At 38.9% G+C, this 21,241-nt stretch overlaps 1 protein-coding gene across 2 annotated transcripts in view; it reads left to right on the plus strand.

Moving 5' to 3' along the window:
* The window catches only part of metap1d (methionyl aminopeptidase type 1D (mitochondrial)), a 112,212-nt gene that overhangs the window by 44,766 nt on the left and 46,205 nt on the right, over positions 1–21,241 (plus strand). For both annotated transcript variants that reach the window (XR_007957484.1, XM_052029753.1), the window contains exons 2-6: positions 9,012–9,172; positions 10,220–10,369; positions 11,548–11,696; positions 13,912–13,954; positions 15,198–15,361. Coding sequence is in view for 1 of the 2 variants with exons in the window: in XM_052029753.1 (XP_051885713.1) it covers positions 9,012–9,172; positions 10,220–10,369; positions 11,548–11,696; positions 13,912–13,954; positions 15,198–15,361 (667 nt within the window). In the remaining variant the exon portion in view is untranslated. The remainder of the gene's footprint in view (positions 1–9,011; positions 9,173–10,219; positions 10,370–11,547; positions 11,697–13,911; positions 13,955–15,197; positions 15,362–21,241) is intronic.

Raw genomic sequence — 21,241 nt, forward strand, 5'->3', positions numbered from 1 at the left:
ACTGTACTGATGAAAATCTGGCAAAGAAACCTGGCGTAAGCTTTTATGGAAAGGTATAATTCTATATAATAATTCTCTGATTTAATGATTTCCTTCCATTCATTTCTCACCCATAGCACTTTAAAAATGTTTACCAACCCTACTATTTCAAAAAGATGCTCCCTAGTGACTTAAGTAAAGTTAATGGAAGGCTGCTGAAACATTGTACTTGCCCTTACTGTCCTTGGGCAGACAGTGAACTGCTTCCTATACTGAACCCATGTCCTGGGGATGAAGCTCATGTCACTGACCCTTCTATCTACTTCAGTCCTTTATTATGGCCTTCTGGGGAAAGATGCTTCCTCCTTGCCTTGACTTCCTCCATTGAAACCTCTTGGGAAGTATCAAAAAGTCAGAACATACCTTCTACTTATTATAGGGGTGAAAATGTGTTCAAGAATATTAAAATAATATCTGCAATCAAGAGGTGCAACCTTATTCAAAATCTGTTTATAAATGTGGGGCTGCAATTAGGAAATGCTGCCTGATTTCCAACATAAATAGGAGGGTGGTCAATGATTCAAATGGTAATAATGCCTGAGATTTAAGGTACCCAAAACCTAACACTGTATAGGACCTTCTTGCTTGATTTGTGACCCAAGCTCAAACTGACCTGCTATCATATTACTCTTCAATCTTATGAAAACAAGGAGAATCACATAGGATGGATGAGTTTTTAGTGTGAACAAAATAAACTTAGCATCCTAGAATAACACCCAACTTTTTTCTAAGAATTTTACCCTGATATCAATAAATTAAGACTTTTTGAAGATATGAGCAGTGGCAACTCATGGAGTTATTAAAGATAAAAAGAAACTACAGAATCTAAAAATGTAATGGATCTACAGCCAGTTTTTTTTTTATTGTCCATTCCTAATTACTCCTCTGAACAGTGTCTTGAAAAGCCATTTTAAAGGACAGCGAAGAATCAACTGCAGAGGTTTTTGTTTAATTCATTCACAGGACATAGATGTCACTAGCAATGCCATTATTTATTGTCCATCATAATTACTCCAGAATTGAAAAGAGGGTCCAGAGTCACATATACGCCAGACCAACTAAGGCTGGCAAGTTTCCTTCACTGAAGAATATTGGTGAGTTTTTATGACAATCTAGTAACTTCATGTTGCTGTTACTAAGACCAGCTTTTATTTTACGTTCTAGGTTTATTTAGTTACTCAAATTTAAATTCACCAGCTGCTGTGGTGGGATTCATCAGATGAAAGATCATCAACCTGAAATATTAACTCTAATTCTCTCTCTACAGAACCTGCCTGATCTGCTGAGTATTTTCAGCATTTTCTGTTTATTTCTAATTACTAGTAGGTGCAGTATTTTGCTTTTGGATTACTAGCAAAGATTATATTGTACAAGAGAAAGCAAACTGCTGTTTTATGATAAAACTAATGGAATACTGATATTTTTGAAATGTTATGGCAAGAAGTAAACTCAATAAATGATTTAAAAACAGAACATTGGAAGAACTCAGTGAGTCTAGCATCAACTACGGAGGGAAAAGGTGTATCTTGACATTTCAGCTCAAGACCCTGCATCAGGATGCAGGATCTTGACTTGAAACATCTTACACCTTTTGCCTTCACAGATGCTGCCTGACGCATTGAGTTCTTATAGTCTTCTGTTTTTTTGTTCCAGATTCCAGCATCTGCAGTCTCTTTTGTCTTCAATAAATGATTATGTCTTCCTCTGCTGTGTTCCATTTATCACAAGTGGGAAGATAATCTGCTCTTAATCTACTCTCAGTGTAATTCTGAATTAACAGCTAGACCTCATGTAAGTGTGAGTTTGTTTTAACATTTCCTCTGTGAACAAATTCTTTTTCTGTGCTCAACTGCTCCCAAAAGAAAGAAAACTAAAACCTGAAAATCTGCAGTGTGTTATTGCAGGCTCACAGCAACCATTGTGTGATGTCAGTGAGCCATTACTCAGCAAGAGAAATTTTCCTTTGTAGCGGTTGCTACCGCGAAATAAAACAAGACGCTAGTCGGAGGATTGCCAAACAAGAACTGGTTTATTTTCCTGCCTTGCGCGGGCCCTTTAAGGGAGACTGTTCCCGCCCAGTGCAACTGGGCCTCGTCGCTCCGACGCTGCGCGACCTGACTGCCGAGCCGGTTTGCCCGACTAAACGGTGAGTCGCCACACTACCCCCCCCAGAACCGGCGATACAGTCCCCAAGGTCCGCGGGCTGTGCCAGCTGCCGCTTAGGGGGCCGGCCTTTGCGTCGCGGCGTTGCAACCTCGACAGGTTGTTGCAGATCCAAATGGGCCGGTTTGAGGCGGTCCATCGTGAAAACCTGTTCCCTGCCTCCAACGTCCAAAATAAAGGTGGATCCATTATTCCTTATGACTCGGAACAGTCCCTCATATGGTCGTTGCAACGGCGCCCGAGGTGTGCCCCTGCGAACGAAAACAAACTGACAGTCCCGTAGTTCTTTGGGCTGGCAGGATGGGGCTTGACCGTGCCATGAGGTGGGAATCGGGGCCAAGTTGCCAAGCTTCTCGCGCAGTCTTTGTAGGACTGCTGGGGGTTGTTCCCCTTGGTCCCGGAGGGCAGGTATGAAATCCCCGGGGACAACTAGGGGCGCCCTGTACACAAGCTCAGCTGACAAAGTGTGGAGGTCTTCTTTGGGGGCAGTGCGTATGCCGAGCAGGACCCAAGGCAGCTCATCAACCCAGTTAGGACCCTTCAAGCGGGCCATCAAGGCTGATTTCAGATGGCGGTGAAAACGTTCCACCAACCCGTTTGATTGAGGATGGTAGGCCGTGGTCGTGCGCAGCTGCGTCCCTAGCAGGTTCGCTAATGCAGCCCAGAGACTGGAAGTGAATTGGGTGCCTCTGTCTGAAGTGATGTGGGTCGGAAAACCAAAACGTGAGACCCAAGTTGTGAGCAGCGCCCGGGCGCAGGAATCAGTCGTGATGTCAGTCAGGGGGGTTGCCTCAGGCCACCTCGTGAACCGGTCCACGATGGTAAGGAGATACCGGGCTCCTCTTGAAACTGGCAGAGGGCCCACAAGGTCGATGTGTATGTGGTCGAACCTCCTACGGGTAGGCTCGAACCGCTGTGGCGGGACCTTGGTGTATCGCTGGATTTTTGACGTCTGGCAGTGTGGACAAGTCCTGGCCCACTCACTGACCTGTATGCGCAGGCCGTGCCAGACAAACTTGCTGGCGACCAGTCGGACAGTTGATCTGATGGACGGGTGCGCCAACCCATGTACCGAGTCAGAAACGCGTCTCCGCCAGGCTGCAGGGACTATAGGGCGGGGCTGACCAGTCGCAACGTCGCAAAGTAGGGTCCGCTGACCTGGACCAACCAAGAAATCGCGGAGCTGCAGGCCTGAGACTGCGGTTCTGTAGCTGGGCAGTTCGTCGTCGGCCTGCTGTGCGTCAGCTAGGGCCGTGTAGTCGATGCCCAAGGATAGGTTGTGGATGGTCGGTCAGGGGCAAAATACTGACCTCCGCTCCAGTATCAACGAGGAAACGCCGTCCAGATTTCTTGTCCTGAACGAAGAGGAGGTTCTGTCGGTGGCCAGCCGCCGTAGCCATCAGCCGCGGCTGGCCCTGGCATTTCCCTGAAACTTGCAGGGTGGGCGGCATCGACGGGCCTCCGCACCCCACCTCTGATGGTAGAAGCACAGCTGGTCACCCGTGCCGTCGTCTGCGTTCGTGGGGTGTGGCTGCTCGGTTGCTGGGGCCGGGCGAGGCGGGCGTTGGGCTCGCGGCCTGGTGATTTGACTGACGGATGAACCGCTCTCACGCTTGGCCCTCCACAAGACATCTGCCCGGGCGGCCACCTCACGGGGGTTGCTGAAGTCGGCGTCAGCTAACAACAAGTGGATGTCATCGGGGAGCTGTTCGAGGAAGGCCTGTTTGAACATCAGGCATGGCTTGTGTCCCTCGGCCAATGCCAGCATCTCATTCATTAGGGCGGATGGGGATCTGTCCCCCAGGCCATCCAGATGAAGCAGGCGGGCGGCGCGCTCACGACGGGAGAGGCCGAAGGTCCAAAAGGTGGGCAGCTTGAGGGCCACTGTGTTGGCTGCTGCACTGTCGTCCATTGCGCGGGTCCAAAAGCCGTTTGGACCGTCGGGGTCACCAATGTAGCGGTTGCTACCGCGAAATAAAACAAGACGCTAGTCGGAGGATTGCCAAACAAGAACTGGTTTATTTTCCCGCCTTGCGCGGGCCCTTTAAAGGAAACTGTTCCCACCCAATGCAACCGGCAATGATGTAAGTACTACGTCATCAAGACTTTCCCGCGTGCGGGTTCTCCCCATTGCTCGGAAAGACAAGGCCCGCCGCCATCTTGGGCCTCGTCGCTCCGACGCCGCGCGACCCGACTGCTGAGCTGGTTCGCCCGACTAAACGGTGAGTCGCCACACCTTGAACTTATTTTTGAGTAAACTCAGCATTCTAGACTGATAATTTTATCCCAGTGGATGGCAGAGACTTTTGGAGGCACCACCTTATGTGGATCTAGAAAACATCAATACAAATCTACGTAAGTGAATCAAGTTCTCTTTGGCCATCTGGAGGTATGTTTTAGATCAGAAAAGGGTTTACTGAGCAAAATGACGTACTTTAAAGATGTTTTGGGCTAGGACCTTTAATTTTTCAAAATATTGCAGTGCAAGTGATGCAATAAAGTAGGAATTTGGTTAAAAGTTTTGGAAATTTCAAATAACTTGAAATAGTCAAATTTAAACTGTAAATTAATTTATATATATTGTGTGTGAAGAATGGCACAAAGGAGAAAGGAGGAGATGGAAAGTGTTCCAGTGCTGAATGGACACCTTGGTGCAGTAGAGTTCGGGAGAGATGTTCTCTTTGCTCAGAGATCGAAGATGCTTTTCAGACTAAGTCTTAGTGGGCAATTGAAGCTAAAAGCTATGGCAGAAAATGTCAGGGATCAGGTTGCAAGGAATCTGGTAGCAAAACCTCAAGAAGTTCAACAGCTTCATGTGGTCTAGGTAAGTGAATGCTTTTTCATATGCTGTATTCCAGCCACTTGACCTCAAATCTCAGACTTTGCTCAATATATCACATCCAATCAGGATGTAGGCTATAAAATTTAGTTTTATACCAAATTAAACACCATATTGATAAGAGTATATGCATGCACAACTAAAATCAGCTAGAAGGATGTAAAACAGACATTGTGACATCAGAAAGAACTGCTTTACTGAGTTAAAGGCTCTGGTTAATATCCTCTCTTAGCCTTGCATACTTTGGCAGCAGGAATCACTTCCCCATTCACTTGTGGTCCTAGCTTCCTCATACTGCTGCCCATCATAACATCCATTGGCACAATGCCAAAATAAAAGCCAAGACAAAAGAAACATTTCCAAAAAAATTATAAATAAAATCCTGCCTTTTAGAAAATAACCATTGTGCAATCCCTTAATACCAGTCCTCCATGAGTTTTTTTTGTCTTTGTTTTCCTCTGCATCCAAGTTTCCATAGCAAGGCTTGATTTTCAGTAGAGGAAACAGTAGGACAATTTAAAACAGCTTTGGACTTAGAAGGTCTGATTTCAGAGTGCAGTCAAGGTTGGCTGCCTGAGAGGCAGCAGCAAACATTGACAGGGGAGAACAAATGATATCATCCTGAGAGTGGGCAACTCCACGTAGCCACTGCCACTCCCTGGGTGGGGTGGTGGGTAACTATGGTAGCAATTCTAGCATGCAGTAAGACAAATTGCTGGACGCTGGTGACACCCAACAAGCTATTTTGAAAGCTTGGCTTGCATGGCAGCAGGCTGAGCTTGGATGACTTAAATAAAAACAGAAAGTGCTGGAAATAATCAGGGGGGCTTAGGCAACTCCCGTGGGGAGTAGGAAAAGTGAGAAAACAAGTGTGCTTTGAGTTGCATAATGGGAGACAGGCGGAGAGAACAAAGGGAACATCCGTGATAGGATGGAGGCCCAGGCTGTCCAGGTGACATATAATCCTTTCAGTACCACTTATCTAATAGATGGATGAGAGCAGTATGAGAAAAGAAACCACAAGAACATGCTGGGAATATGAGTTGCTAAACACAGCAGTTGCTGGAAATGTAAAACAAAGGAGAATTCTGGACATAATCAGCAGATCAGGCAGCATCCGTGGAGAGACAAAAATATTACAGGAGGGTGCCTCGAAGGAAGGTGGGGTGCTATTCCTCAAGCTTACGTCGCGCTTTGGCCTCCTATACAGATCAATGTGATCAGTATAGGAGGCCAAAGGCAGAGAGTTCAGGGTCAGAGTGAGATGGAGAAATAGTGTGATAAGCACTGATAGATCAAGGTCACCCTTGTTGACTGAGTGAGGTGTTCTGCATATTGGTCAACCAATCTGTGTTTGGGTTCTCCAGAGTAAAGGAGTCTACATAATGAGCACCCAGTACAATGTGCTAGATTAGAAGAAGTACAATTGAACTGCTGCTTCACCTGGAAGGACTGTTTGGGTCCCTGGATGATGGAATGGGAAGAGGGAAAAGGGCAGGTGCTGCACCTCCTGCAGTTGCCATGAGTAGGGGAGTGGTTGGTGGAGGTGGAAGAGCAAACCAAAGAGTTGCGAAGGGAACTTGGAGGAACGTTGTCTGAGAGTCTATTGCAGCATTCACTTGTGCTGTAATGGAATGTGAAACATTGGCGATCAGAGGCTGCATCGTGGTTGAGTCCATCAGAGAACTCTTTTTATTGGTCATTACTTCTCTCCTGGTGCAAGCTCCTTGAAGCCCTGTGGGAAGCTGATACTGGATTCCTCCATATTTCTTGATGAAGTCTTCCTGTCATTTCATTGTGATCTCTTGTTAGCCTTGCAGACATCAAATTCAGTGTATTCATTAGAAAACAGAAAACAGCTGAAGTGCTGAGCAGCTCATCCAGCATCTGTGGAAAGGGAAACAGAGTAAACATTTCAGGTTAATGGCCCTCCATCAGAACTGGGAAAAGTTACAAATCAAACATGCTTTAAGTTGAAGCGAAAGGGGAGAGATAGAGAGAACAAATGGAAAGCCTTTGATAGATTAGAGACCAGGAAAGACTAAACAATACAAGTGCTGGTGTTTCCAGCTTAGCAAGAAGGCTTGTTAATTGTAGCTGATCTGTCTGGAGGAGGTGCAAGTATAGGAGATGCAAAAGGGAGAGAGGGAAAACAGTGCAATTGCTGGAAACCTGAAACAAAGAGGAAAGCTGGAAATTATCAGTAGAATACATTAATGTACATTAGTGCATTCACTTTTGTTTAAAGGAATGTTTGAAAATTTGATTTTCTGACGTAATTAGTTTAAAACCCACTCTGGCAGCATTTTCACTTCAACAAAATTGATAAAACTGTGCAAAGTTCATCTCCAAATTGTGTGAGATTTTGAGGTAGTTTTCTTCCTTTATTTTTGCAAACTCAGCTGCATATTGTTGAAAATAAAACCTGGCATCAATCAACATAATTGGATGATGTTTAAAAATGTATTCCTTAAATGCTTTAAAGAATATTCCTTGATGTATTTAAAAGTTGTGACTTGGTGTAATTTAATTAATGAAGCAGAAATTAGCTTTATTTTCAGAAACACATTGTAGAGATAAATATTTTTAAATAGAGTATAAGCAGCCTGATTTAAATAACACAAAATTACAGTGGTTAGCATAACGCTATTACAGCACCAGCGATCCGGGTTCAATTCCCGCCACTGTCTGTAAGGAGTTTGTACGTTCTCCCCATGTCTGCGTGGGTTTCCTGCAGGTGCTCCAGTTTCCTCCCACATTTCAAAGATATATGGGTTACAAAAGTTGTGGGCAGGCTATGTTGGCACCAGAAGCGTGGCCACACTTGCAGGCTGCCACCAGAACACTCTACGCAAACGGTGCATTTCACTGTGTGTTTCGATGTACATGTGACTAATAAAGATATCGTAAATCTCTTAAGAATCTTAAAAATCCAGGTGGAACCACTTGCTAGATATATTGGTGTGCAATTGTCATTTTTTTTAGTAAATTTTAAAGAAGTTGTGTTTGGAGTCTTCATAAAAGTGCTAATTATACCTTTAAAACTCAACCAATGGCATTATTTTCAGTTTCCTGGAAGGTGTGATTAGTTTTGTGGGAGGGTCTAACTTTTAATTCAATACCTTTTTTAAACTGGTGCAAAAGTTCATGGAAATGCAGTTTGTACTTAATGTTACCTAAATGAGAAGTTACTCAAACTTCTTGCTTAATCTTGCTGCTGTCCTTGCTCAATACTTGCATTTTTCCTGTAGTCACACTTGCTTTTTGCAGTTTCACTGTCCTAATACCTTAATCACTGTCTATCAGGGCCATCCCATGGGGCAGAGTTCGCTGCAAATGACCACTTGGCTTTAACTATTAACACTGATGTGCTACTTTCCCCCAAATAACCCTCATTGCCTTTTTAACATAGTGTTGCCACTAAAGACCTTGGAATGATCTTTAATTTTCTCTGATCTTCAAAGAATTTAAAAATTAATCATGGATTTAAATAATTAAGAAGATTACAACATTTTTTAAAATTGCAAGATAACATATTAAAGTTCCAGAAATTACTTAATAACACTAAATTTAAGTAAAATAAAGAAAACACTTCCCTGCACCTACTTTTTCAATCAAAGTGATGACCCATTGAAATATATGTTTGTGCAATGTATACTGCAGCCCTTCTTGGTGCAGTGCTGATGGAACAGACACAAGGTCTTCTAAACTGTCCCGATCCTCCCATGACTATCAAACTCCCCTTACCCCAGTAACCAATTACATACTCCCTCACATTCGATCATCGATATCTAGGGGTCCCTTTACCATTCCTTGGCCTGAGGCCTCTACCTAACTATTGGCCTGACCTGTAATGTTTTAATATCTATGAACCTTTTGTGTTGATGCATTAAAAATTGCATTTTGATTAACCAGAAAAATTATTGCAAACTGCTGGTAATTGCAGTCAATCTCATTTTTGTGTCGACAGGATATGTGCCTGTTTGTTGCAGAGTTTCCTCATTACAATTCAACACTGCCCAGAAGCTCAAAGCATTTGGGGTTCAGCTTATAAGATGTATCTTTTGGCAACGTGCCTCCTACCGAGTCGTCCATCCGGCTATTGTTGGACCTTCTTACCCTGTACCTAAGGTACATTGCTATTGACTTACAGTATTATTCTTTCAACACAACTCCCTGCTGATTTTTGTTATTACCTATAAGAGAGGTTAAGGTAAGATGAGAGATGTGACAAGTTAAGCAGAAATAATGATGAAGACTCAATAGGTAATTGTGGTTAAGGTCAGGAAAGGATACAGAACTAGGATATTAGGCAGAAAAGAGTGGATTTTTATAACATATAATGGTTTTGAAGACAAGCACATGGTGGGGGAGATCAACGTTTTCCTTTTATTAAATTTCATTTGGATAATTAGTATTTGAATGTTATATTAAAGGGCATACAGTTTAAGCCATATTTGGCCAAAAAATATGAGTTTGTTGCACTAGCAATGTTGTTAATATGAAGCACAATACCTTCCTGGTTCAATATGGTTAAAATAAAACAATGAAGGTGGTTCCTCAAACTGATTTGGGATACACCATGCTACAAAGGGATATTTTTATCAAATGTAGAGTTATAACATGTCTTTTAAAATATTTAGTTGTGCCTTTCTGAATTCTGCATTTTTTATTCTTATTGGATGTTGTATTCACAAAGATCTTAGCTTCAGTGGAATTGTCTCTTTGAACCATATAGCTAAGGCACGCTTTCATGTTTAAGTACTTGCATTTTACATATTAAAGTAACAATGAATAATTCATTTTGCCAAAAGGAAATGTAGGTTAAAAGGCTGTGTTTCATCAAAATTAATAAAGGTTTCACAATTTTTTAAAAATAAGTAAATATGCTCTTCCCATTTGTGTTCGTCAACTGAAGGCTAAAAACAGCAAGCTGCTATTTTTGTTAGTCCTTTGAGTTAACAGTGTTCTTAGGAATTTAGAAGTGGGCAATGTTAAGTTCAAAAGGGCATTTGAAGAAATATTGCAGCAGCCTTGGGGTTTGTCTGATGGCTCAGGAAGGGTCGACACTATAACACTCAGGGCAAACTGCCATGAAGCAGGAGTCTCTTTTTGAGAAAATGATCCCATTGTCACGCTCTAGTTTTCTCATCTTCATTTTCAATCTTTTTTTTCAAGCACATAAAGAAACCAGACTATGTGACGACAGGCATTATACCAGACTGGGGAGACTACATCGAAATTAAAGATGAAGATCAGATTCAGGGCCTTCGACAAGCCTGTCAACTGGCTCGCCAGATCCTCCTCTTTGCTGGAAGGAGTTTAAAGGTAATGTATGTTGTTCTAAAGGTTAACTGAGAAAGGACCATTTCAACAATTTTGCCTGCATCTTCATGCCTCTTCTGCCCTCTTTGTTATAATTATGAGATTTAGAATTTCGATTTCATAAGCTTGTTCTTATATTTTAATTGCCCATTTAATTTGCAGTTAAATTATATTTGAAAAGTTTCAGGTTACAAAACAAAACTTCATTTATAAGGGAATAGTGTTTTGACAGTTCTCTAAATCATTTCTATTACATATATATGATTATAAAACAAAACCATATTTTTTACAGAGGACTTTTTTAAGTGTTAAAGACAACATTTGTGCCTATCATTTTTATCTCTAAAGTGATAAATTGATGTTGACAATTCAGAAATATGCACATTCTGAAGTTTTTACAATGTCAGTAATTACTTTGGCATAAAGCAGATCTAAATGCAAAACTAAAGAAAGGAATACTAAAATTTCCTAATTGACACACATTCATTTTCATAATTTTATTTATATGCCATGTTCTAATCACAAATTGTCCAATAGAAATTAATTGGAATTTTACAAAATCATTAATATAAAATCTCCATTCATCTGATTCTCTGGCTTCTGACTGCATGAGAAAAAGTTTTCAAATGGCCAGAAATGAAAGTCACATCTCCAAGAAGAATGTATGCCTATTGTAGGAAATGCATAGCTGAAGTTATAAACTCTGTGGTATGAATTAAAGATTACTAGTTCCACAAAACTGTTATGTGCTTGTACTTTAGGTATCAGTTCCAAAGTTATAGTTAATGTTTTATAATACCAACTTTTGGTGATGTAATACAGATAATAAAGAAGCTTTTTTAATATTGATTGTTTTTCATAATTTACAACTGCAGATAATATTGGTTTGTACTTCCACATTTCTACTGTAGTGGAGAAGAATGAGATGTTGTTTATTCATGTAAAGCATGTGAATCTTTGTTATTTGGTATCCTTTAAAATCTACCTGTGCAGCAAAACAGTATTCTGTGTATTGACTTTAAAGATTATTATCATTTCATCAAGAAGCTGTAGCTTCAAAAGTTTCAGTATTTCTTCCTAGTTTTATTAGTCAGTAAAAAACACAATATTAGTATAATCCTTACTAATGTCATGTATGTTAAAAGTAGATTATTTTCAGTGCATTCTTCTTTATATTTTAGGCTGGCATGACAACTGAGCAATTGGATTACATTGTTCATAATGAAACTATCAGAAATAATGCATACCCTTCACCGTTGGGTTATGGAGGTTTCCCAAAGTCTGTTTGCACCTCTGTGAACAATGTGGTATGTCATGGCATACCCGACAGGTATTTGTTTATGGTAATTTGTCCATTGAGTAATCTTGTATTTGCATTTCTGAGATATTATATTTCTTATGCAAATTGGTAAATTATTTGACTTCAAAATAAAACAAAATGTGAATTCTAAAAGTCTGAAATAAAACAAAGAATGCAGGAAATACATACTTCTCTGCTGGCATCTGCATGGAGGAAAGCAAGTTTACTGGTTTGCACGGAGACCTTTTATTCTCTGTGACATGACAGTTTTAACAATTTTTTTTACACTGAAGTGTTTTAACGAAAATTCTCCTCTTAATCGTTAACCTTTCATTTTTTGTTTTCAGCTGCTGATGTTGTGTACATACTGGATTTTTTTTTCCTTATTTTGTCTTTATCTATTTGAATTTTCCTCTTTCTCATCTTGTTATAGTAAACCACCAACTTTGATGAAGTTGGAGTGCTGTAGGGAGGGGTTGGAGGGGATTTTTCCTTTCTTCCCACAAATTGGCCTTTTTTAAAATATAGCTTTTTAATCTCTCTTCAGGTCACAGCTCTTCGGGTCACAGCTCTCTAGTATCGGTGAGGAGTCTCCAGTGCTTAATTGATCCCCAGGACATGGCTGCTAGCAACCCTGGGGAAAAATTGAGCATAAATTTTGTTTTTATTTGCTTTGAATTTTCCTGTTTATTCAATATAACAATATGTGAAATTTGGAAAATGGCAGATTGATTTAGGCAAGAATCTATTTTTGTAATGGAGTCTTTCTGTCTTCCATTTGGCCTGGAAGGAATGGATATCTTGTGCACAAAGTAGTGGGAGTGGGAGGGTTGGCCAGTTGGAGCCAAGAGGTCATATAACAAAAGGTAACACTGGCTCTCCCAGTTGATCATGGAGAGAGAGTATGTATTGTGATATATATCATCACAATTTTGTGAGACACTGCAGGGACAGGAGAATTTTTTCCTGTCTGTGATTGTAGGCTTCATGGCAGTCTCTCATATGAATTGTGTAATCCTTACTAAAATAGAAGTAAGTTTATTCTAGTGCACATTTCTTTATATTTTAGGCTGATACGAGAATGATTTTATCATTCATCATGGAGAATTAGATATAAATCCCCAGTCCACGCATGTACAGTTGATTACCTTTCAAAATAAAATGTCTTGAAGCTGGTTAAATCTGTTCACTTTTGTGATGACATAGAAAAACATTTCAATAACTTGAAATGATAATCTCAGACACTTTGAGGTGTGACTCCTTTAACACATATTTCTTAATCACCCAATTGTTTTAAAAAGTGCATCATTGAAAGTTTGTTCTCCTGTCAACACTTAAATTGTCCTTATTCTTATATCAGCATGTGGCCGCGAAATAAACTGCAACTATTGCCCTCTGCTATTGCTTCGCCATTGCTAGAATAAAATGTAAAATTTAGCCATATGGAGAACAAAGAGATTGCTTGACTTCAGATTCAAAATTTTCAGTTTTGGAAGCATTATATTAGTTTAATATATGTAAATTAGATGTTCAATGGATTTATCAGGGCCATGTGCAGCTTGACTGGAGGAAACACATAATTAGAATTTTACTCAATTTTCAGTGTTTTGTCATTAAGCAGCGCAGAATACAATATTAACTTATTGATAGTTTCTACTGTGTCAGAAATGTATTGTAATATGCTGATAGGGACTCTGAATACTCAGGAAGATTGATGTTTTGTAAAGTACTGCTTAACTTGATATTTAGCCCTTTCATATCACTCATTTTTTAACCAAGCAGTAGGACTACAAAGCATAGACATGCTCATTTTAAACATTTTAATTCTTTTTTTTCTATGGTCCTAATGTTTTCTTAAATTTCATTGCAGTCTATTGAACAAATGTGTTTATTTCTGCTTGCATTATATTTTTAAGTTTGAATGGCATGCTCAGGTTCCTCTCCTGGAACTGAATGTCCCAGTGCATAGTATATGCATAGCCATGCCTTACAAAAAGTATTATTTTAATGAAGTATCAAAAATTGTCCAAGTTGGTATTGTTTCAGGTGTCCTACAATACAGTGTAATTATAGTGCAGCTATTAAATGAGGAGATCAAAAGCTAAGTACTTATAGCATGTTCTGTTTAATGTAAGGTAGTTGCAAATAGTTGCTGGGCCTTTCTAATCCACTCTTATTAATCTGATTATTCTATTGTGCTGATTATTAAGCTATCCCTCTTATATTTATTTTTTTTTCTTTACAGCCGACCCCTTCAGGATGGGGATATTATCAACATTGATGTCACAGTGAGTATTTCATCTGAAAATAACAAGGACTTGATCACCATTTTGATTCCCAGCAGTAACAGGAAAAAAATCTGAAGTAGGAATATGAATGTATAAATGGGCGTGTAATTCATTTCCACGCAAATAAAACAGCTGCTTCCTTTTCCCTTTATTTCGTATTGGACCAGATTTTCCTAAAGGTCTGTGAGTAAGTTAGATGCATCATGATCAATGCAAGGTAGAGGATATGTTATCTCACTCCTGCTACGTTGTCCCCTTCAGAAGGTATAATAGTTATTGATCCACAATGTAGTTAATGTAGAGGACTGCAGTGTTGGGAGGCTTCTTTGAATGGATGTGAGAGATGAGCTAATGTATAAAAGCCTGGCATTTTTCCTTCACTCTGCAGAGTTTGATCTTCCTCTTCCTGGTGATTTTGAGTGGGGTCTGTGATTATCATACTCTGTCATTATAGGCTTCAGTGACAGCAATGGCTTGCATATGTCATTCTACTAGGATTGTAATACTGTTCCTACCAATATCTTTCACATCTATTAAAGCCTTGATTGAGGTATCCTGCTCCAAGTGTAATGCAATTAAGATTATCTGTTATGTGGATGTGAATAAAACAAAAGAATGCATATTCCTTTTGCTTAAACACCTGGATACTCATATTAAATCTGCCCTGTTTATAACTTCAGTTTAGCTTTTTTATCTTCAACATGTTGTAAAATTATCATATAAATTTCTAAAATAATGTGAATGTAATGCATGTACAAACATGCATGTGCTAATACATCCACAAACTGAAAATGAATTGATTCCCTTGAATTAACTGTTAATTTAATGTCAAAGACATAGATACCTAAGAAACATTCTTAAAGTTGAAATAACTATGAGAATGTAAATTATAACATAAAAATGCTTCACATGGCAAATGATCATAGGGAGTAACTGATCATGTAACTTGCAACATGCAACATTTCTCATTTCAGGAAACAATGTAAAGCTTTATAAATAGAAAACTGAATATAAAATTGTAATTGGATCTATGAATTGTTAAGGGAAAGAGAAAGGAAGAAAGATGAGAAATAATAACCTAGTTCTCCTTTCCCTTGCATAACCTACCATGTCAACCTTTGAACGATGTTTCTTGTAAATTATTTCTTCAACTCTGGTCAATTTTTAACACCTCAAAGGTCAATTGAACAGAAAACGTTAATAGGAATTTATTTTTACTCCATATTAATCTTTGGTTGAATAGGTGTATTTTAATGGATACCATGGTGACACTTCTGAAACATTTTTGATTGGAAATGTGGATAAATCTGGGAAAAAACTCGTGGAGATTGCCAGAAGATGCAGAAATGAAGCAATTGCTGTTTGTAGGCCAGGAGCACCGCTGAATGTAATTGGAAACACAATCAGGTAAGTTTTATACCGACAGGCGTGGGGGAAATCTAATGGGACAGAGGTTATTGGTGGCGTGGAATAAAGTTGATAGCATGTTTTATGACATCAGTCATTATTTCAGTCTGCTAGGAGTATTGGAATCGGCAGACAGTAATGTTATTCTCCGAGCAAGGGATAATACCTAAGGTGACTCAGAAAAGTATGTATAACAAGAGCAGGAAACATAAGATATCTTGCACTTACTGGTTATTTTCACTATTTGTTTATAGGCACTTTGCTTTATACCAAATAATCTTTGAAAAAAAAATCTCCTGAGTATGTTGTAGAATAATATCTACAAAATATATAAAATCTCAATATTAATGGGAAGTCAGCACTCTTAATGAAAAGTAGCAAAGATCATGGTTAAAAAAGTCTCAAAATGGGAAATTATTTAAAGCAGAATTAGAGTTGTTGTTAGTGTTATACGGTGCCGAACAGTCCCTTCGGCCTACTGCATTTATGCTGACCTTCATGCCTATCTCTACTAATCCCACATGCCTGCATTAATTCCACATTGCTCTCTGTCTTGTTCATTCAAGTACCTGTCCAGATGGCTCTTAAGTGTTGTTACTGTTCCAGCCTCCACCACCTCTTTGGCAGTTCATTCCAGATACCAACTACCCTTTGTGTGAAAAATTTACCCCTCAGATCCCCTTAAAACCTCCCTCTTACCTTAAACCTGTTTTAGGCACCCCTACCATGGGAAAAGACTCTGGCTATCTAACCTGTCTATGCCTCTTGTAATTTTATTTACCTCTATTATTTGTGTTATTGGCCAGCTCTCTTTAACCTTGAAACACCAGAAAATTCACAGCAGCCTGCTTAATACTAATTGATTTTCATTCGTTCTGGTATCAGTATGATTGGAAATTTCATGCTGGTACAGATGAATGTCTTATAGAGGTTTTGGGAGCATACGTTGGGACTATGTTATTACAGTTATTAAAATTTAATCTGCCACCAAAGCAGTTGGATCAAATTGCTCTTGTGAGAAATAAATTTAATCTAAATAAAACTATTCTTGGATGAAATAGAAGTGAAATGCAAATTGAGCTTTATTTTGCAGATTGGAAGAGTTAAAAGATAAAGCTACTTAGTGTCTTAGAACTCCCAGGGTTTAATGCATCTGCTGGTGGTGTTCTTACATTATATCTAACAAAATTTGTTCAGTGATAAAGGGGAAAAAAAAGCTCCAGAATTCTTATTCAAGCATTCTGTCGAGCTCTGCATTCATGGCTGTGTCTAAAGGGCATGTCAGTCTTTTGATTCACTTTGAGAGGTAATTATCCTTTTCCTGTCACGGAACAACAAATGATAGCTAACTGAGGCACATTTGCAGTAGTTGCATTCATCAATTGCTTAAAAAAAATTGAATTTAATTGTGTAACACAGCTGCACGTCAGCTTTTATCACATCTCTGTTGTAGTGTGTCTGGTTCTCCTTCCCTCTGTATATCTATTTTCTTGTTCCATCTTGTTTTTCTCTCTTCATCACCAACCCCCCTCTCTCTCTCCTCCTATCTTTATTCCCCCCTCGCTCTATTTTCTTGTTAAAGTAATTTTCCTTTGTGAGTCTCATTCTTGATCAAGTAAGGGTACATGAATGGACTAAATTATCACAATTACTCATATAATTGAACCTCCTTTGTACCAAGTGCAACTCCAGTAGCCCTTTTTTCCATCATGAAACTGCTTTCATTATATGGTTTTTCATATTCTCTGACACCATGCACACACAGAACCAGGCGTGCAGATGAGATGCAGGGGGGAACATTGCAGATCAGCAAGGTCACAGTAGGAGTAATTAGCTGTGCTATGGAAAGAGCATCCAGCCTTTTCTGCAGTGTAGATGTACAATCCATGGCTTTCAGTCACAAAGAACTTACTAACAAATGGAGCTCCCGCCCATTGCTTTAAAAAAAAGATTTGTATCAACACTACAATTTTCCATCATTAGGACTAATAATGGAGAGCTCGGTATGCATCAAGGGGAACAAAAAAAAATCTCACATTCAAGTGGCTGCTGGATGCCTTCCCTTTTTGTCTACAAGTTAACTCTTTACCATAAAGCAGCATATACCACATTCAGATACCCTCAAACTGCTGTTGGTACCTACTCTATTTCATGGTGCTTCCTTTGAAAGCGTGTTAATTTTCTATTTGGAAAAATGCATTTGATTTCACAATTGAAATGTGAAATGTGCCCCAGTGTTTTTTTGTGAGTCTTGGTTTTGACTTACATGGGCTGTTTCTGTTTTTGTCCTTTTGCAATAATGCATGCTACTTATTTATTCATCAAGGGAAAAATGAACTAAAATGAGTACTACTACCTACTTATTTTCTAACAATTATAGCTTTACAGATATTTACAGTTCATTGATTTTGTTCCTGTTTCTATTTTTATAAAAAGTTATAAAATTATTATTGCAAGTATTTTAAATTAAGATGATAAATGGGAGGAAAATGTGAGTGCCTTTTTAATCATGTTTTACCATATTACATGTAAAATTTTATGCTATTATACATATCGATATGCAGCCATATATTTTATAAAGCCTTTGAACAATTAAGGGTACATCCACATCAATATTTCAGGAAGGCCTTGTATTTCTTCCAGAGCATTTTTAATTGAGTATTGGAAAACTATTAAAATAACCCAGCATTTCCACAGAACAGTTTGGTACCCATGCTGTTACTGCTCACCTACCCACTAAATCTGTTTTGACCTTGAGCAAACACCTCAGCATGAACTTCCTCAAGGAAGCTGGCTCCTACCTGAATGGAAAAGCCCTGAGCATCACAGGGCCTTGTTGATCACAGATCCCATAGAAATGCTTTGACATTCAATAAACCCATACACTCAAGCTGAACTGTAAAAGACTTTGATTGTTTACAAGTGTCTCTGACTTTCACAAACTTTCAACAATATTCAGGAGCTATTAAAAAGAAAACACATTAAAATATTTTGAAGTATCTGTAGCTTACCCAACTCTCTTGTGGTCTTTCCTTAAATTGAAATGAACGAAATCACAGAGAACTTGTTGTGAAACGGCAGGAAAATTGCAGAAATTTGTGCGCCACTGTCAAAACACAGTTGGAATAAAAATAACGATCTGCTGTGTAGAAGTGCAAAACTGCTTTCACTCATACTTGTACAAAATTCTCAGACTTTTGCAGAAATTTCAAGCCATTCTTTCATTGAACCAGATTCTCTATTATTATACACTTTAGGCATTACCTAAGGCACTGCATTGGCTGACATACTAGTGTGGTACTGCGCCCATGTCACAAGTCCCAAGCCAGTCTAACCTTCAGTCTCCAGTTCGACACTCTTCATTGAGAATATGTAAAATTTATTTTCTCTTTATGAAAGAGATTAAATATTAGTACAGATATAGCATGATATTTATTCGACAGTGGGAATGGAGAACAACCCAAGGGAGAAACAGAACATAACATATAGGCTGAGAATGGGAAAGAGCAGGTTTTCTTAAGTTTGATGTATAGCTGTTGCTGGAGAAAGAAAACAAATCAGCTGAGAAATGGAGTGAGGTGACAAAATGGAGCACGGCAAAGCAGGGCACTAAACAAAATCTTAAGAAGTCCTGGAGGGTGAGAGTTGTCTTTCTATTTCAATACTGTTATTCTTCAAGAGATGTAAGTAATTATTTTTTGTGAGTTATCTAACACAGACATTCAGTCTTTCCTCTGTTTCTTCATTGAGGGTTTGAACATTCAACTCATTGAAATTTTGTGTTCTTTCTCATGCTTCTGTGTTCTTTCCTTTTCTCTTTGGCTGCCTTTTCCAGTTGCTACTTTGGAGACGTTCTGGAAAACTCAAACTCCTTGTTACTAAGTTAGTACTCCACTAGCCTGCTGGTGCAGTCTTCAATTTCTTAAACCTTCACTCCAATTTGCAAACAGCCCAGCAGATTACTCACACTTTAATGAGCCTTCTAATGACTGTGCTAATGAGCTGGTGCGAATTGTTCTACTGTCTATCAGGGAGTGCAGTTCATCTCACATTGATGTAAATGCAGTGAGATGCAACTAATCACATGCAATTTAGAGTAATTGTATTACTTTGCAGTTAAACGGAAGTTCAATGGCGGCAAAATCTGATCAGATTTTGCAGTCATTTTAGCTCTGGATTTTCCAATTTGGGACTAATCTTATTTTAAGCTTTTATCATTTGCTATTGGTGTTTACAGTGGATAGCAAGATTGAATGTAAACTTCAGAATGAGTATATTCAGATGAGAATGATCACACATACCTTGTTTTCCACAATCTCTAATGTGCTCAGACACCTTGATCATAATAAAACAAACATCCTAGGTTGCCAAGTGACTATGGATTTGAAATGTCGAGCACATAGATTATAAGCATTTGACAGAAACCCCGTTTACTGTCAATTTTGGTGATGATCGTTTTTATTACCAGTACTCTGGGCCCTATAATGCAGGGATGCTATTTCTCAACTTTTCTTACACTTCTCATTACAAAATACTTCTCCTGCTTGGAATTTTTTTTTTTGGTGCTGGAAAATAGGCAGCAATTTAACTTGTGCCTGATGTTTAGCTTTTCTCCTACACTAGAATACACAGAATACCCCAAGTTATCACAGAAGCAGAAGTTTAGTGATTTCACGTCACAAAGTAAGCGATCAGTGAGATTTTTCCATATATACTGCATTATTACAGGACTATCAGTTATACTGCAGAGAAAGGTCTATGCTCCAACCAGCCTGCTTCACTACTTTGTATCTTTTTGATACTTAAATACTTTGCTTCTGTAGACCTTTGGTGACACAGATGGCAGGCTGAGGTAACAAAATTTCTGTTAATTAAGAAATATATATTTAATGTACGAAACTACACAATAGGATTTACTCTTTTATCAGTTGTAACTTGTACATTATCTGTTCCAATGAATCAGTATGCATAGGCTATGTAATATTTTCATTGGTGTGCTATGAATGTATTTCAGGTTGATACTCTTGAGTGAAGAAGAAAAATGCTGAATAAAAACTGAATAGGGTATTTTATAAAGCCTGAGTGATATATTATGCAAAGAACTAAATACAGTTAATCTCTCATGGTATTGATGAATAATTAAGAAAGGTTGTATTCAATAACTGCCTTTCTGCTTTCTTAAGTTTTTGAACCATTTTCTTTAGTTTACCTCTTATATCTCTTTCTTTCTGGATGTTACACTTTTTTTCTTTGTGGTACCTCTATCACAGACCTTCACTTTATTCTCAATATTTCAGCCTCTTTTTTTAAGGAGTTGCTTTCACTCTGTCTCATCCCTCTTCTGCATGTTTGTTTTCCTCATGAGGTTTTGTACAGATATATTCAGTAGCACAGTTTTTCAGACCACACCAAACATTCATTGTGCTTACAGTTGTCCACAAACTTTCTGTGTGTTTTTGCACTGTGGCTTACTGCAATAGCAAGACTCTCCACTTGGGCTTTCATTGTTTGTGAACAGAGCATGCAGTGGTGCGCCTCCATAAGAGATTCTTACTGAGATGTGCCAAATAAACAGGGAAGTGTAAATGAGAATATTTAATTCAGTATCAAAATATTTACAGAAGGTTAAGCAGAGGTAATAACAGATAGGTTGAGAGCAAGAAATAAAAGAGAACAAAGAGAAAAAGTAAACAAAATTGTTTAAATAACTGTTACAATAATTAAAATTTGAAGGGAGGTGAACCCACAACTTTAAGAGTAAATTTTACTTTAATGTATTTCTGTGATCTTGACAACCATAAACAGTATTGCATGCCAGGAACATAGTGACATCCCCTGCACTTCATATTGCTGGAGCCTAAATATATGTGTTATTGGTAT

The sequence above is a fragment of the Pristis pectinata genome, chromosome 1 (assembly GCF_009764475.1).
Source record: "Pristis pectinata isolate sPriPec2 chromosome 1, sPriPec2.1.pri, whole genome shotgun sequence".
Classification (NCBI taxonomy): Eukaryota; Metazoa; Chordata; class Chondrichthyes; order Rhinopristiformes; family Pristidae; genus Pristis; species Pristis pectinata.